The 18043-nt window shown below is 39.4% G+C and overlaps 1 protein-coding gene across 1 annotated transcript in view; it reads right to left on the minus strand.

Annotated features, from left to right (window-relative positions):
- Positions 1–13676, minus strand: part of Slc6a14 (solute carrier family 6 member 14) — a 67426-nt gene extending 53750 nt beyond the window's left edge. Inside the window, exon 1 of the mRNA XM_042269365.2 lies at positions 13277–13676. Coding sequence (XP_042125299.1) covers positions 13277–13342 — 66 coding nt within the window. The 5' untranslated portion in view covers positions 13343–13676. The remainder of the gene's footprint in view (positions 1–13276) is intronic.
- Between the last annotated feature and the right edge of the window lie 4367 nt (positions 13677–18043).

Consider the following 18043-nt stretch of genomic DNA (forward strand, 5'->3'; position numbering starts at 1 on the left):
TTGAAGTTTTGTGTGTTTTTAAAAATCTTTTCTATAAAGAAATAAATAGTTTAGGACTATAGAAAAATTCTAAAGAGCTATTGGTGTTGGAGTAGAGATCTCTGTATGCTCAGTTTTCACATCTGTGATTCAATGATAGTTCAAGAGGTACTACATCTGTACGCAGCCTTGCAGACTTTAGTTTTTACTATTATTTCCCAAACAGTTGAGTCTGATAACTACTTAAAAATCATTTACAACTAGAGGATACCTAACATATATGGGAGGGTATACATAGGTTTCTGAAAGATTTGATCACATAAAAAAAAATAATAATAGGCCGGGCAGTGGTGGCGCACGCCTTTAATCCCTGCACTCGGGAGGTAGAGCCAGGTGGATCTCTGTGAGTTCGAGGCCAGCCTGGGCTACCAAGTGAGTCCCAGGAAAGGCGCAAAGCTACACAGAGAAACCCTGTCTTGAAAAAACCAAATAATAATAATAATAATAATAATAATAATAATAATAATAATAATTTAAGAGAAAGGTCTGGAAATATAATTCAGTAGCAGTGTTCACTTAGCATGGGTCAGACCCTCGGTCCAACTCCCTTACAGGGGAGAAAAGCCAGTTCTTGTGGCACAGACCTGTAATCCCAAAACATTGGAAATAGACGCAGAAGAATCAGGACCTCAGGATTTTTTTTTTTTTTTTTGGCTGTATACAAAGCCAGACTAGGCTAGACAAAATCCGGTCTTGGAAAAAAGGCCAGATGTTTAGTGTCTCCTTAGAGGAGTGGTTCTCAACATGTGGGTCGTGATCCCTCTTGAGGGGGTTGAATGACCCTTTCACAGGGGTCACCTAAGACAATCAGAAACACAGATGTTTACATTACAATTCATAATAGCAGCAAAATTGCAGCTGAATTGCAGAAGGTTGAGAACTACTGAAATAGAGGAAGACAACGGCTTCATGTACCTTACATGACAGGGCTTAGGGCTTTTGGTGGCAAGTAAACAGTAGACATGCTTCCTAGGAAACCTAATCTCTACCGCTCTTTCCATCAAAATGCCCTGGACTTCATTGCCTGTATGGAAGGATAGAGTTTATGAACTCCCAAACTGACAACCAGGCTGCAAGGTTAACTCACACACACTTGCCTTGACGGGGTTGCCTAGAAAAAGAATTATTTTCCAAAGTATCAGTTTACAAAGACATTGTTTATCATCTGGCATTTCCTTCCCAAACCTGTTGGACTCCCTTCTCTGTCCCATGAGAGAGCATGAGCAGTAGAAATATTCTTCTGTAAAGATTGTAAAGATAGTTTTTCCCTGAGAATCCCTATTCCCTTCCAGAGAGCCAACTCTCCCACACCTAAGTGTCAGGGGGTTCTATGCCTGCTTATCTCACCATACCTTCTGGGTTCTCCTACCCTTGCCCATACTTGAATACATAGTTCCTTCACTAAATTTTAACCAAAAATCCAAGGTGAGTATGTATTCCATTTCCTAGTAGAATCGAGGCTGACATAAATCTCACTACATATCTTCCCATTTAATGCCTTAGGTGGAATTGAGACTTGTGTTAAGTTCTTTGGAAGAATAAAATAGGTGGACTGTGCTCCACACAGAGTGAGCCTCTTAAGGCTTTGGAATTCATCAGTTATCACAGTTTGCATACCTCTACCTCAAGTGTACTGTGGTTGACAAGAATAAACATCAAATATTTGTTTTACAGAAAGAGAAAGAAGCTGGGCTGGTGAGATGGCTCAGCAGGTAAAAGGTGCTTGCTGCCATGCCTGATGACCTAAGTTCAATCCCTATACTCCACATAGTGGAAGGAGAGGACCAATTTCCACAAGCTAGCCTCAGACCTCCACATACAGGTCATGTAACACATGTGTGTGTGTGCGCACACACACACACACACACACACACACACACAAATAAATAAGTATAATAAAGAAATCAAGATATGAGATATTCTAAAAATGCTAACAATTATGTTCATTGTAACAGGATTACATTTTATCATTGTACTTTTAAGTGATGCATAAAAATGTATACATACAGGTATACATTGTAAAATACAGGTATACATTGTGTAATATTCAAAACAGAGGGAAATCTGTCTGGGTATATTGATCACTTCTTTATGATAAAAAATGATAAAAAAAAACCATAGATTTTTCTTTTGACTTAAAAAACTCAGTACACTAACATTATCTACAATCACTGTAGGGAGCAAGCAAACACCACCACATGAATAGATTTGAAAGAAATGTGCTGCATATACACAACAGAATACTATCAAGCTTTGTTTAAAAAACAGAGCTAAGGCTGTAGCCTAGTGGCAGCATGCTCGCCTTGCATGTTCAATGCCCTAGATTCAATCCTCAGTACTGGAGAAGAAAAAAGAAGAGGAAGAAGAAAGAACCAAAATATCCTGCCACTTTTATCAAATTTGATTAACCTTATCTACGTGGAAAACAAATATCACTGGATATGGTGGTAAAAACCTTTAATCCTGGCACTTAAGAGACAGAGGCAGGAGGATGTCTGAATTTAAGGCTAGCCAGTGTTACATAGTGAATGCTTGTCTTTAAGAAAAAAGAAGAAAAGGAAAAATAAAGCAAAGAAGCCATGTACAATAAATTAATATAAAGAATTAATATAGAGAATATTTTAAAAAGGTATTTTAAAGAACCAAAACCAGAGTAAAATGGTGGTGGATAAAAGAGTTGAGGTAAGGGTTGAAGTGTGGCTCAGAAGAGCACCTGCCTAGCATCTGCAATGCCCTGGATTCTATTCCAGAAATATTAAGACTAAGGAAGAGAAAATATGTTGGAACCATACAGTTGTTCAGCAGGCAAAAGTCTTTGCAACACCTGAGTCAGATTCCTAAGAACCCACAGTGAACAGAATGAAGTAACTCCCAAAATCTCTCTTCTGACTTCCACAGATGTGCTATGGCACGAGCACACCCACACTCATACACACATATCACTCACACAATAATAATAACAGTAATTTTTCATAAAAAGAATGGAGACTATAGAAATGAAAACCTATTAGTCAAAGGATACAGTTTCAGAAAGATGAGATGGCTCAGTACATGAATGTGCTTGCCACCAAGCCTGATGACCTGAGTTCAGTTCCAGGAACCCATATGGTAGAAGGAGAGAACCAACACCTACAACTTGTCTACACACACACACACACACACACACACACACACACACACACACACACACACACACACTGTGGCACAGGCACATACACAAAATAAATAAATGTGAAAAAAATTATTTAAAAATACATGTTCTGTCTCATAGGCAGAATATATAAGTGTGTGTGTGTGTGTGTGTGTGTGTGTGTGTGTGTGTGTAAAGAGGGGGACCTGTGAGATGTCTCAGCAAATAAAGTTGCTAGCTGCCATGCCTGATGACACAAATTATCTATCCCTCTCTACAAATAGATGGATATAGACAGACCGACCGAAATAAATATGACATGAAAGCAGAAAGGTGAATATTTGGGGACAGGAAGGAGACTAGTAGGAGAGGATAGAATAGACCAGAAAAAGAGTTGAGGAGGTGAATATAAAGAAAGTATAATATATACATGTATGAAAATGTCACATCGGAATTAATTGTTGTGTACATTTACCAAAATGAAAAAATATAATTTGAAAATCTACTGTCAGTAACACTGCATTATATATTTAAATTTACTAAGAGAATATACTTTAAGTAACCTTACCACAAAGGTATGCTTTTTAAATATGTTATGTTGAAAAATAAAAGATGCTGTATTTCATAAATGCATAGAGAATATATTTTATAAAAGGTAAAAGCATGGTAGAAAAAAGTCATAATCATATAAGGTAACAAGAACCAAAGCAACCAAATATGGCTCATGACTGAAAGCCCAGCCCTTAGGAAGTTGAGGCAGTGTATAGATAGATATGGGTATTCATGGACAAGCCAAGAGATACAGACAGACTCTAGAAGATGGAAAGGGCACAGAATGAATTCTTCTCCACAGCCTACCAAAAGGAATGTGATTTGAAACTTGTTATTGCAAAAAGAAGAAATAAATGGGCAGCAGTATGGGTAAGAAAAGGGGGAGGTTGTGTTGAGTCCGTCCTAAGTGACATTACTGAATTTCTGCAGTACCCTAATATTATCTTTGAGGAGAAGATATCTGTAATCCAGAAGTTCCTCTCCATATGGGAAAGCCAAACTTTGTTGGATCCAAAATGGCTGCCAGACTGATCACCTAATAACCTCTAACTTCATTATAATGCTATCTACATACTAAATGACACACCCTCCAGCACCATGAAGGTTGACAATTGACCTGACAATAACTGGAAGGAACAGTAAGTGTGTGTGTGTGTGTGTGTGTGTGTGTGTGTGTGTGTGTGTGTGTGTGTGTGTGTTTGATGAATAAATAAATCCCTATTGGGAAAAGAAAAAGAAATTGGGTAAAAAGAGGTGTTATCAAATTTCTAAGCAAAGAAAAGACTTAAATGTCAATTTAAGACATGCTTGAGATACTATATGACCTTGGATTGGAAATGTCCTATTGATATATATCCTTGGAAGGAAATTAGATTTTCTAGATTTTTATATGGTCAAAGGAAGATAAATGATCATCATCAAAAATTACATGAATAGTCTTTCCCTTTATTAGCATATACCTACCACTTAACTTATTTCACCATACAGTTATAACCACCCTAGTCCCCGAGTGTTGAGCAGGAGATTTGTAGTTTGTGAGTATATCTCCCAATTATCTAATTCTTGCTCAAGAAGAAAAGTCTCCTTAAGTGTTTGAGATAAGAAAAGTAAGAAAGAAAGAATATATTTAAAATTAACACATATATAATAATATATAACTTTGTTAACAGGTGTGTCTGACGCAGCCTAATTTCAATGATATGATGTTCATATCAGTAATAAGTAGAGAATGAAAAAAAACTTGTCGAACTGAGAAGTTTGACTGAAACTTAAAGGATTAACAGGGTTTCAGATAGTGTCTGTGTCAAAACTACCCAATGCCCACAGATTAAGGAGTTAATAAGCAAATTGTGGTGCCAGGCATGTTGGCTGTTACCTATGAAATCTAATGGAAGGAGGTAGAGGCAAGAGGGTCTGGAATTCAAGATCATCCTTGAGGAATGGCCTGGACTATAGAAAATCCTGCTTAACACACACACACACACACACACACACACACACACACACACACACACCACGAATCGCTAAATGGTCTTATTAATAAAAAACCTGGAGCCAGATATTGGGGTAAAATCTGAAAGATGAGAGGAATAGTTAACCACAAGTTCTTGCTGCTAGGAAATCCTCAGCCTAAGAGAGCTACTTCCTGTATACTCATGCCTATACACCTTTCTGTGCCTTGCCATTTTAATTCTTCTCTGCCCAGCTACATCACTTCCTCTTTCCACCCAGCTCTATCACTTCCTGTCTGTCTGTATAGGCTTCCAGCCCTCTATGGTTAACTAGTGCTGGGATTAAAGGAATGGGCCACCATGCCTGGCTCTGTTCTCAGTGTGGCATTGAACTCACAGAGATCCAGATGAATCTCTGCCTCTTGAATGCTAGGTTTAATGGAGTGTGCTACCACTGCCTGACCTCTATGTTTAATATAGTGGCTGGCTTTTTCCTTTCATTCCTAGGGAAGCTTTATTTGCTAGAGAAAAAATAAAATATCACGAGAGAGAGAGAGAGAGAGAGAGAGAGAGAGAGAGAGAGAGAGAGAGAGAGAGAGAGAGAGAGAGAGCAGCAGCAGCAAGGATAACAATCAAACAAAAACAAAAACCTGAAGCTAGGCAGTGTGACTCACCTTTAATCTCAGTACCCAAGCGCCAGAGGCAGGTGGATCTCTGTGAATTTTAGGCCAGCCTGGTCTACAGAGCAAGTTCCAGGATAGCCAGGGCTACACAGAGAAACCCTGTCTCAAAAACAAAAATGAAACACAAACACAGGGCTGGGAGATCATTCACCCTATAAAAGTGCTTGCTGCCAAACCTGACCACCTGAGTTCACTCCCCATGATCCACATGGTAGAAGTAGAAAGTCAGTTCCTGCAATTTGTCCTCTGACCTCCATTAAAGTTCAGTGGCACACACACACACACACACACACACACACACACACACACACACACATATAATATATATATATACATGAAATAAAGAAATATATTAGTTTAAACCACAAATACAAAAAAATTATAATATGTTCATACAACAGGATGTTTCTCAGCAATAAAAGAGCCAACTACTGCACATAGATTTACATAAATAAAACTCAGGTATTTTATTAAGGAAAAAATAGGGAAAACAATACATGCTTTTTATATACAAGGTTATGATGTCCAAGAACAGATAAAACTAATCTATACTGTTGGAAGTCTAATGATTTCTGGGAGGGAGTTATATTAATTGTGAAGAAATATGTTTCTGGTTGATGAGAATACTCTTGCTTCAAGTGGCAGATACAAGAATGTGCACAATTTTCAAAATATGTCACATTGAACATTAACATTTCTTTATTATACTCTTTGTTAACTAATTCTCCCCAAATAATATGCTAATTTAACAACTGACTCGGCAAAAAATAAGATCAAAGAATCAAGATGCACTTTAGAAAACAAAAGAAGTGCAGTTTGGACAGATGTTCTCAATGTGACTGGCTGTACATTCCAGTCACCTGAGGGAGCTTTTAGAACTACAGATCCCAGTACCAACTCAGAGACCCCAATATTTGATGGGTTTGTGGTGAACACTGAGCATTAGCAATTAATACATACCAGACAGCTCCTATATAAAGGCCCACTAGAGAATCTGGAATGAAGAATATGGAAACGATTAAGATAGACAAATAGTGAATGCTCTAGACACATGTTAGGAAAGTTTAGTTTGCATGGATAGAGATCCAGATACACTGAAGAATTTTACACAAGACAATGAAAATAAGCAGAGTTGTGAGAACAGTAAGACTCATCTCACACCTGTGTTTTCTGGCAAACAGACCTAGAAGAGGAGCAGGAAAAGCAGGGTGGCCTAAAGATTCAGTCAAGAGATAATGTGGGACAGATCTAATGCTGTAGCCTTGGAAATTAAAGATGACATTGATGCATTTTCCAGCCTGCAATTTTATTAAGGAAATTGATGAGTGGACTGATTCACTCAGGTAATCTGCTTTTGTTTGTTGAGAACTAGTTTGTCAGAGTCTACAAACAACACAATGAAAAGTTCCAAATCTAAGAATAGTAGGAATAGAGAAAAGAGAAGAATTCCAGGTCTAAGGTGCAGAAAATATTTTCAACAAAATCATAGAATAATATTTCCCAAACCAAGAGAAGGCAATGCTTATCAAGGTACAAGAAGTATATAGAACACCAAATAGACTGTACCAGAATAGAAATTTCCCTTAGGACATAAGAATCAAAACACTAAATGTACAGAACAAACAAAGGATATTAAAAGCTGCAAGGGGAAAAGACCAAGTAACATATAAAGGCAGACTTATTAGAATAATACCTGACTTTTCAATGAAGCCACTAAAAGCCATAAGGGCTTGAACAGATGTCCTGCAGACTCTAAGAGACCATAGATGCTAGCCCAGACAACTATACACAGCAAAACTGTCAATCAAAATTAACAGAACAAGACATTCCATAATAAAATTAAATCTAAGCAATTTCTATCTATAAATCCAGCCCCACAGAAGATATTAGAAGGAAAACTCAAATCTAAAGAGGTTAGAAATACCCAGGGAAACACAAGGAATGAACAACCCCAGCCCAGAAAATCAAAAGAGGGAAAATACTCACACACACACACACACACACACACACACACACACACACACACAAACACACACACACACATACACACACACACACACACAAACCACCACCACCACCACCACCACCACCACCACCACCACCACCACCACCACCACCACCACCACCACCACCACCCACATAACAGCAACAACCAAGCTGATGACAAAATCACAAGACTCCAAAAATACTGTTCATGGATATCTCTCAACATCAGCTGTAGCTAGAGTTTTCCTGCCTTGCCCACAGTCAGGACAAATCTCTGTCTACCGCCAGTCCCACAGCTGTTCAGACCCAACCAAGTAAACACAGAGACTTATATTACTTACAAACTGTATGGCCGTGGCAGGCTTCTTGCTAACTGTTCTTATAGCTTAAATTAATCCATTTCCATAAATCTATACCTTGCCACGTGGCTCGTGGCTTACCGGCATCTTCACATGCTGCTTGTCATGGCGGCAGCTGGGAGTGACTCCCTTTCCCTTCCTGTTCCCTTAATTCTCCTCTCTGTTAGTCCCGCCCAAACTTCCTGCCTGGCCACTGGCAAATCAGTGTTTTATTTATTGACCAATCAGAGCAACAAATTTGACATACAGATCATCCCACAGCACTATCTCAGTTCCCCAGTAAAAGGACAAAAACTAACAGAATGGATGTAAAAACAGGATCCATTCTTCATCCTTCTGCTGTATCCAAGTAATACACCTTAATATCAAAGATCAGATAAACAATTTGAACAGACCTATAACTTCTAGAGAAATAAAAGCTGTCATTAAAAGTCTACAAACTGGATGCAGTTCAAATTGCTTATCTGATCTTTGATATTAAGGTGTGTTACCTGGGTGGAGCACCAGGAGTCTAATTAGTGAGAAAGCGGAGGGTTTATATGAGTGAGAATTGTTGAAACCAAGGTTGGATAAAGCACAGGGACAAATAGCCAAACGAATGGAAACACATGAACTATGAACCAAAGGCTGAGGGGCCCCCAACTGGATCAGGCCCTCTGGATAAGTGAGACAGTTGATTGGCTTGATCTCTTTGGGAGGCATCTAGGCAGTGGTACCAGGTCCTGTGCTCATTGCATGAGTTGGCTGTTTGAAACCTGGGACTTATGCAGGGACGCTTGGCTCATTCTGGGAGGAGGGGACTGGACCTGCCTGGACTGAGTCTACTAGGTTGATCTCAGTCCTCGGGGGAGGCTTTGCCCTGGAGGAGGTGGGAATGGAGGATGGGCTGGGGGGACGGGGAGGTGGGCAGGAGGGGGGAGAACAAGGGGATCCGTGGCTGATATGTAGAACTGAATGGTGTTGTAAAATAAAATAAAAGGAAAAAAAAGTCTACAAACTAAAAAGAGCCCAGGGCCAAATGGTTTTAGCACATATTTTACCAGATTTTCAGAGTTAATGTCAATAATCCTCAAATTATTACACAAAATAGAAATAAAAGGAATGTTTCCCAGTTCATTTTATGAAACCACAGTCACCCTGACACCCAAACCACATAAAGACTCAACAAAGAAAGAGAACTACAGACCAATTTTCCTAATGAGCATAGATGCAAATATTCTCAATAAAATACTTGAAAACCAAATCCAATAGCACATCAAAAAGACCATCTACCATAATTAAGTGGGCTTCATCCCAGAGATGCAGGCATGGTTCAACATACATAAATCAATAAATGTTATCTACCATATAAACAAACTGAAAGACAAAAAAGCACAGGGTTATTTTATTAGATGTAGAAAAGGCCTTTGATAAAATCCAACACCCCTTCATGATAAAAGTCTTGGAGAGATTAGAGATACAAGGAACACACTTCAACAAAAAAGGCAGTTTAACAGCATAGCCCATAACATCAATTTAAATGGAGAGAAACTCAAAGCAATTTCACTAATATCAGGAACAAAACAAGGTTGCCTAATGTCTTCATATCTATTTATATATTACTTGAACTCTTAGCTAGAATAATAAGACAATTGAAAGAGATCAGGGGAATATAAATTGGAAAGGAAGAAGTCAGAATGGCTAAGATCAATAACAGCAAATAACAGTTCATGTTGGAGAAGATTTGGAGTAAGGGGAACATTCATTCATTGCTGGTGGGAACACAAACTTATATAGCCACTATGGAAATCAATGTGGCAGTTCCTAGGGAAGATGGGAATCAATCTACCTCAAGGTCTAGCTCAAGCAATCTTGGGAATATACCCAAAGGATGTTTTGTCCTACCAGAGCGTGGTGGTATATTGTGTACCCTAATAAAGCTTGCCTTAAGGATCAAAAGACAGAGTCAGACACTAGATTAGACATAGAGGCCAGACAGTGGTGTCACACACCCTTAATCCTATCACTCAGGAGGCAGAGATCCATCTGGATTTGAGTTCAAGGCCACACTGGAAAGAGAGCCAGGCAGTGATGGCACACACCTTTGATCCCAGTACAGGGAAACACATATGCCTTTAATCCCAGGAAGTAACCACAGGATGCTGAAAGATATATAAGGCATGAGTAAACAGGAACTAAGGCAGTTCAGCTGAGACCTTTTTGGGTGAGGACTCAGAGGCTTTCAGTCTGAGGATTCATGGAAAAAGGATTGGCTGAGGAGTTGGCCAGGTGAGCTTGGCTGTGGCTTGCTCTGCTTCTCTGATCTTTCGGCTTTTACACCAATATCTGGTACTGTTTTTTTTTTTTTTTTTGTTTGTTTTTTTTTTTTTTTTTTGTACTAGATGTCCCTCGACAGAAGAATGAATAAAGAAAATATGGTACATTTACACAATGGACTATTATTGAGCCTTTAAAAATGAGATCATGAAATTCACAGATAAATGATAGAACTAGAAAAAAGATCATCCTAAGTGAGGTAACCCAGACCCAGAAAGACAAAATATGCTATACATTTGTTTATATGTGCTATTAGCTGTCAAGTCAATGATCACCAAGCTGCAATATACAACCACAAAGATTAGGTATAGAGTTAGGGAGTAGGGGTTGAGGGGGTAGAACAGATAGATCTCCCTAGGAAAATGAAATAAAATAGATAGTTATGTGTGGATGCAGAGGAGACTAGAATGGGAGGATCAGATGGGGAAGAAGAGGAAAAGAGGGGGATAAGGGAGAAAATACAGGGAGAGACAGAAAAAAAAATTTAGGGTTATTTAAGAGATAGTGTGGAAACCTATTACAGTTAAAGCTTCCTAAAATATAAAATATATGAAAGTGATTTAAATGAAATCATTAAGTAAGAGGGGAGAGAGAGCTACATCTGGACATCTCTTGTCACCAAATGAAGCTTCCCCTACCAGGAATGGGTTACATCTAATTTTATTGTTGGCCAAAGACATCCCATAGGAACAACCAATCCACCTAGGCTGTTGCCAAGAGTATAACTGCTCTCCACAAACTGACAGTAAGGCTCTATTGCTGAAGACAACACCTACACAACTCATTGAACATAAAGAAGTATAGCTAGTGCCTACATAGAGCCTTCACCCCTATGTTCTAGCATCTTTGGTACAAGAAGGTACTCTGAAGGCTACCAAAGGATGAACATAAATACCAACCCAGCTATAAAACCTTTGATCTACAATGGTCTTGTACTTGCAATGTGCTAATACAATTGTGACACAAAGCTTGTGAGAGTAACCAACAAATATCAGCTTTTTCTGGGAGTCCTGAGTGTGCAGATGAGTGAGTATCTATGTCTCTGTTTCTTGTGTCTTTTCTTGGGCTCTTTTCCTTCTGTTTGTTTGTCTGATTCCAATGTGTTAGTTTTTGTTTTATCTTATCAAATTATATTATATTTTATTATTATCTCTAAGAAGCCTGTTTGTTTTCTAGTGAGAGGCAAAAAAAAGGAGTGGATCCAGATTGAAGGGGGTGGTGGGGAGGAACTGAGAGAAATAGAGGGAGTGGAAATCATAATAAGCATATATTTTGTAAGAAAGAATTCTATTTTCCATAAAAGGGAAAAAAGGAAGAAAGAGAGACAGGGAGTGAGGGAGGAGAGGAGGGAAGTAGGAAGGGAGGGAGGAAGAAAGAAAAGTCCTCATAGTCCAAAGTACTGAGTTCTCAAGAAAGACAGTGGCATTGTTTAATGCAATGGGTATTTTGGGCTATGTGGGAAAGTTATGGAGGAAAATCTGAAGCATGTAGCTTTTGTTGTTTACTTGTTTATATTTGTGTATCCCCAATAAGTTAAAAATGTGGATTGGATAATGGTAAGCAAAGGAGATAGCTAGAGAATAAGAGAGGGTTCTGGAATAGAGAAAGCAGTTGTTAGAATACTACAAATCAATGACACTGGATAACTTTGAAAGAATACAGAAAGGTAGCTATGGTGGCTCACTCAAGGCTATAAACACAATACTAAAGCTGATGATTTCCATGTGAGTTCACATCTAGTCTGCGCTATATAATGAGTACCAATTGGCCTAGGCTAGACTGAGAGAACTTACAGAAACAAAGACAGAAATAGAGGAAGAAGGGGGGGGTCATGAGAGAGGGAAGAAGGGGGATACAAAACTAAACCTCAAAAGTTTCCGTTGACTCAGCAGGTAAACATGCTTGGTGTCAAGCCTAATGGACTAAGTCCCATCCTCAGGACCCTCATGGTAGAAGTTGTTCTCTGACCTCCACACTCACATACATACACACATATGCACACTTTCAGGTCTTCAAATGTGCTATTGTCCCTGCAACCAGAGAATGTTTCTACTGTGCACTCTTCCCTTCGGACATGGACAAACACACACACACACACACACACACACACACACACACACACACACACACACATGCACACACACACATTTTTTAATGTTACAACTGAATTTTGGCAACAGCAAAAGTAATTCATCTATTGCATCTTACAGGAGCCCCAACTGCAGAAAGGTGGTTAAACATTGCATTAACATTGAGTACCAAACAGATCCATACATTTTAAATGATGGGATTGTTTTGGCTGTGCTGTGATTTGAACTTTAGAGCTACAGCTACAGCCATGAGACAAATTCTTATGTGGAAAACATTAGTATAGTATACATTGTAGCTTGGGAGAAGCTATATTTGAAAAACTATAGTCATTCCTATATCCTGATCATCACCACCATGATTCCAGAGCCCTGCATTCCCCAAGCCACTCCAGCCCAGAGATGATGATCTTTCACAACAGCCACAACTGCCTGCCTCAGCCTACTGGAAAAAAATCTAATACCCTTCAGACATTTTCCAGATCTTGGAATTCACAGGAGATTTCTCCAGTATGCTCCATAACTATCTTACAGCACACATTCTCTCCCTCCACACACACCCAACCCTCCTCCCTACTTCAGCTTTTCTCAACCAGGTGCACTATTACCAACAATGCCCAAAAGTCACAAGTATATGGCTAATTCCCAGCAAAAGAAGCAACAATTCTGATACCTGACAGAAGCACTGTCTCCATCTCCAGCAGAAACGAGTATTGGCACCAATCCTGCCCCTATCCATTTTGGAAGGAGCTGATGTCCACAGTGAGGATACTGGCTTTTGTTGCTACTGAAATCAATAGAGCTGTCTATGGGTCTCTGCAGGAGCTACTGGCCCCACCACTGCTGACGCAGAGCATTCTGATCTAAGAGATTGGCTCAAACCAGTCCTTTTAGCTTTCGCTTATGCCATGATCCCCTCAGGGTAAGACTCAGGCAGAATACCACATAGGCTGATCCTAATGACAGCGTGAGGAATCGCTTAGGAAACCTCCTTTCTCACCATGGCCGGCAGTTCCTTTATCCAAGGGAATGTGCCTCTCACCTCCTTTCAGTTAAAAGAAACATTATACTCTAAAATCTCTTTCAAATCAGCCTGTCAGTAAATACTTGAGCAGGACATCATGGCACTTCTGTAATCACTGCTGAGGGTTATCTATGTGAGCTCAAGGCTAACTAGAGCTACAAAATTTCTCCTACCTCAAAAAGAAGCCACTATTCCTTCTACATCTCTAGACGTAGGACTTGGGGGAGAAAAACAGCAGGCAAAAATCAGTTACATATATTGAAGTAAATACACTTTCATCATAAAAAAAAGCCAGTTTTGGGGGAAATGTATTAATGTATGCAACCCATTATATTGTGAGACAAAATTATTATATTATTATTATTATTATAAGTAATAAAATTAAGGCAAAAAATAAGCAGGGGTTAGAGAGATGGATCATCTGACAAAGAGTTTGTACTGCTCTTGCAAAGGATTGGAATTTGATTCCCAGCACCTATGTCTGGTGGCTTGGCACCATCTATAAACTCTAACATCAGGGGATTTAATATCATCTTCTGGACTCCTCGGGCAACTGAACATATGCCCCAACACACATACAATTTATTTTAAATCTAAAAAATAGTGTACTTTTATACAAACTCACAAAACTCCCACTCTTAGCTTTAATCTAACAATATTCACTGTAGGAGAAGGAGGAAGAATTGAGTTCAAGACTATCCTCAGCTGTACAGTGATTTCAAGTCCATCTTGTGCTCCAGGAGACTGATTCAGAAACAAAGAGGTGGAGGATGAAAGTAATGTACAAGTTTCTTATATGAAATAACCCTTCTTATGATTATACTCGTGCAAGCTCTATCTACAGCTGCTAGGATTGGCATTTGTAGCTCATATATACCCAAATTCAAAGTACTTGCCAAGCACTGTTATGTGTTTTAGTCTCACAAATCTTCAAGATGTGTTCTATGATTTGCCTCATATTGCAGATAAGGAAAGAATTACCTGGAAAAAAAACAAAGTGACACTCATGGGAACACAAAGCTTGGAAACAAAGAGGTCAGAAATGAAGGCCAACTATGATCAGATCTCAGAGTCAATGCTTGTAACCATCTTCTCTTACTGTTGCTGGTTACCTAAAATGCCTGAGATCGGACAAGAGCTGAACATGACGAGCTCTTATTGTAATAAATAGGACTGGTTGTTGTCTATACTTCCCTGGGCTGCTATCATGGACTATTAGGTCACAGATTGATGCTCCTATGGAGAGCTATGGGGGGCAGGGGGCATGGAGAAACCTGGAACTTGAGTGCCAAGGCTTCAGCAGAGGGAAGTACGGGAAGGTGAAGCAAGCTCTATGAGCAGTCAATTTGACCACTCAAAACATATGATTTGAGGAGACTTAGAAGCAAGGCAGAGCAAATTTTTGGTTAAGAAACTAAGAAAATTTTCTGCCAGTTCACACGGCTAGAAATGAAAGAATAAGTGTTAGTGGTTTCTAAGAGAAAAAGGAACACTGAAGGCTAACACCCCAAAAAGAAGAGCTGCAAAGAAAAGTACTCCTGAAAATGTTCTTTTTCACCCTCTAGAATTAATTTGCACTAGAGGTCAACAGGCTAAGAAGCTGAGGAGAGCTGATGAAATGTGAAGCCAAATTTTCAAGTAGTTTCTTAATCCTGCATTCCCATAAAATATGAGAGGCCCTAGTAAACACAGCTGCTCTCCACTGAGTTCCCTAGAGATCTACAGTTTCTGCCCAGGACAAATTATAGACACTCAAAACTATGTCCCACAATCCACTCTAGATTCTGCTGAGCCCCTGATTACATCAATGTGATCTTTTATTTCTTCTTAAAGGAAATTGTAAAGACTTATTTATTTGACTTTATGTGTGTGAGTGTTTTGCCTGCATGTTTTTACAGAGAAAAAGTACTGGACATTATGAAAAATCTATGAAACTTTCTCTCTCTCTCTCTCTCTCTCTCTCTCTCTCTCTCTCTCTCTCTCTCTCTCTCTGTGTGTGTGTGTGTGTGTGTGTGTGTGTGTGTGTGTGTGTGTGTGTGTGTGTGTTTTAATATGAAATCTCCTGGGGCTCAGACTTGCCTCAAACGCTCAACAGAATGGAGGATGATCTTGAAATTGAGATCCTGCCATTCTCTACCTCTCAAGTGCAAGGGTTACAGGTCTGTTCTACCACATCGCACTTTTTCCGGTGCTGAGGATCCAGCCCAAGGATCAGGGATCCAGATTATTGAATGTTAAACAAGCACGCTACTAACTGAGTCGTATCCCCAGGCTTATTCAGCAGTTTTTCAAACATACAATCCAACATACAACCTGGTAGCATAGAAATCATTCCTATCCAAAGCACCAATGTTTAAGACAAGTTAGAGAATGATGGAACCTGTTACTATATTAGTAAAAACAAATAAGTATTGACTATGATGGCATGTACTTGTAATCTCAACATTCAGGAAGCCAAAGAAGGGGGATTTCAAATTTCAGGCTAGCCTCGACTTAACAATGTGCGACCTGCTCTTGAAAAAATGTTACTTCAGTATTTTTACCCATTAGTTTTTTTCTTTATTTCGATCTCATAGTGTACACTGGGAGATCAGAGAACAACTTGTGAAAGTTCTCTGCTCCCACCATGTGAACATGTTCTGAGGAACAAACTCAGATTGTTCCTTTAGCTGCTTAGCCTTTATCCACAGGGGCCTTTAGCACCTGAGCCTTTATCCACAGGGGCCTTTAGCACCTGGGCCTTCACACCAACCCTAAAATATATACACAGATCCTGTGTCCACAGTACACAATTAAAATTTTTAAATAAAATAAAATAATAAAGTCAGGTAAAATGTGAGTGAGTCAAGACTGGATGTTGTAATCCATAGGGTTCTCAAGACCTTTGTCACTCAAAAAATTTCTTGAGACTCCAGTGAACGTGAGCTTTTTGCATTATACTTACAATATGTATCACATTAGAAATTCAAGCTGAGAAACCAGAAAGAATACTCATTGAACTCCTTTTAACCAGATTATATGTTAACACAACTGATACATTTCCGTGAGAAACTATTGCAGGATGAAGGGGCGGGGCCAGGCGGGTGTTGGAGAGGGGGAAGGCGTGGAGGGGGTGTGCATAGACTCTTTCCTGCTCTTAGGTGCTTCAGAGCACTCTGCAGGCTCCAGCCTGGCGCCATTCACCCAGCCCCACCCGGTAGGCTCCTGTCTTCCTGGGTCTCCTGTGCTTTAGGTACACTGACCTAGGCCTCTCAGGAGCCCAGCCCCAGGCAAGGGTGTACATTCCTTGTACTGTCTTTCCAGTTCTGCTCAATATTTTCAAACAAATTCCTCGAGCCATACATGAATGCTCTGATTCTGCCCCCCCCCCAGCCCCGCCCCTTTGCTGGTCATGGAGGGTGTAGAAAAACTGCACAAAAATCCAGCAGTAAAAATAAGAGTTGAGTACACTGCATGGGTGCAGACATTTGTCTTTAAAAGACAAACATGAATGTGGTTTTCTCTGTTTCTCAATTATTTTCCTAGTGCATCCGGTAGTGTGAAGTGCCTTCTTTGTAATTCTCTTTTACATTTTTTTCCTCTGAGACCAGAATTCTGAATAGACAGTTTAGACCTTTACCTGATGTTAGCCAGCAAATACAGGGCGTCTGTATTTAAAGTGCAAGTAGCTACCTTTAATGACATCACCTGTAGCTGGAATAAATACAAGGTTTGTGTCAGTGTACACTCACTACTAAGAATCCTTGGGTCTTAAGCCTCAATTCACATGACGTTGACTCCTGCTTGCTCTGACTGTGTGGGAGTCTCTCAGTTGAATGGAGTAAATTTTACTGTGGAAGGAACAGTAGACAAGGATGTGTTACAAATATAACTACAGCCCAACACAATGCAGCAATTTATCCCTAAGAATACAAACGGCTATTTATTGCTTTGAGGAAGATGGAAAAGCAAAAAATGAGGCATGGCAGGGTGGGGGGAGTTCTTTTAGAAATTAAATGTGTTGGATTAATTTTTCTTAGCTTCGAATACAAACTAGATACAGCTCTGTATTTTTATTGACACAGTGTGTCTTAACAGACAGGTTCTTTCAAAATTTACTAAGGAGGCCTTGAACTCTGACTTGCCTGCCTCAGTCTCCCCAGTGTGGGAGTCACAAACACTCACCACTGTTCTCAGAAAGATATCTTTTGAACAATGCAAGTTTTAAAAATATATGTTTTCCAGTTAAAGCCATCTTAATCTACACAGCAAGGTCATGTCTCAAAAACAGAGAAAATATATAAATGTTGAAACTGTAAATGCATTATGCTTAGAACCAGAAGGTATTTGACTTTGAATTAAATTGGTTTGTTTGTTGGTTTTGAGATAGCATCATGAAGCCTGTGGTGGCCTCAAACTCTCTATTTAGCCATAGAC

This window comes from Peromyscus maniculatus, chromosome X (assembly GCF_049852395.1).
Source record: "Peromyscus maniculatus bairdii isolate BWxNUB_F1_BW_parent chromosome X, HU_Pman_BW_mat_3.1, whole genome shotgun sequence".
NCBI lineage: Eukaryota > Metazoa > Chordata > Mammalia > Rodentia > Cricetidae > Peromyscus > Peromyscus maniculatus.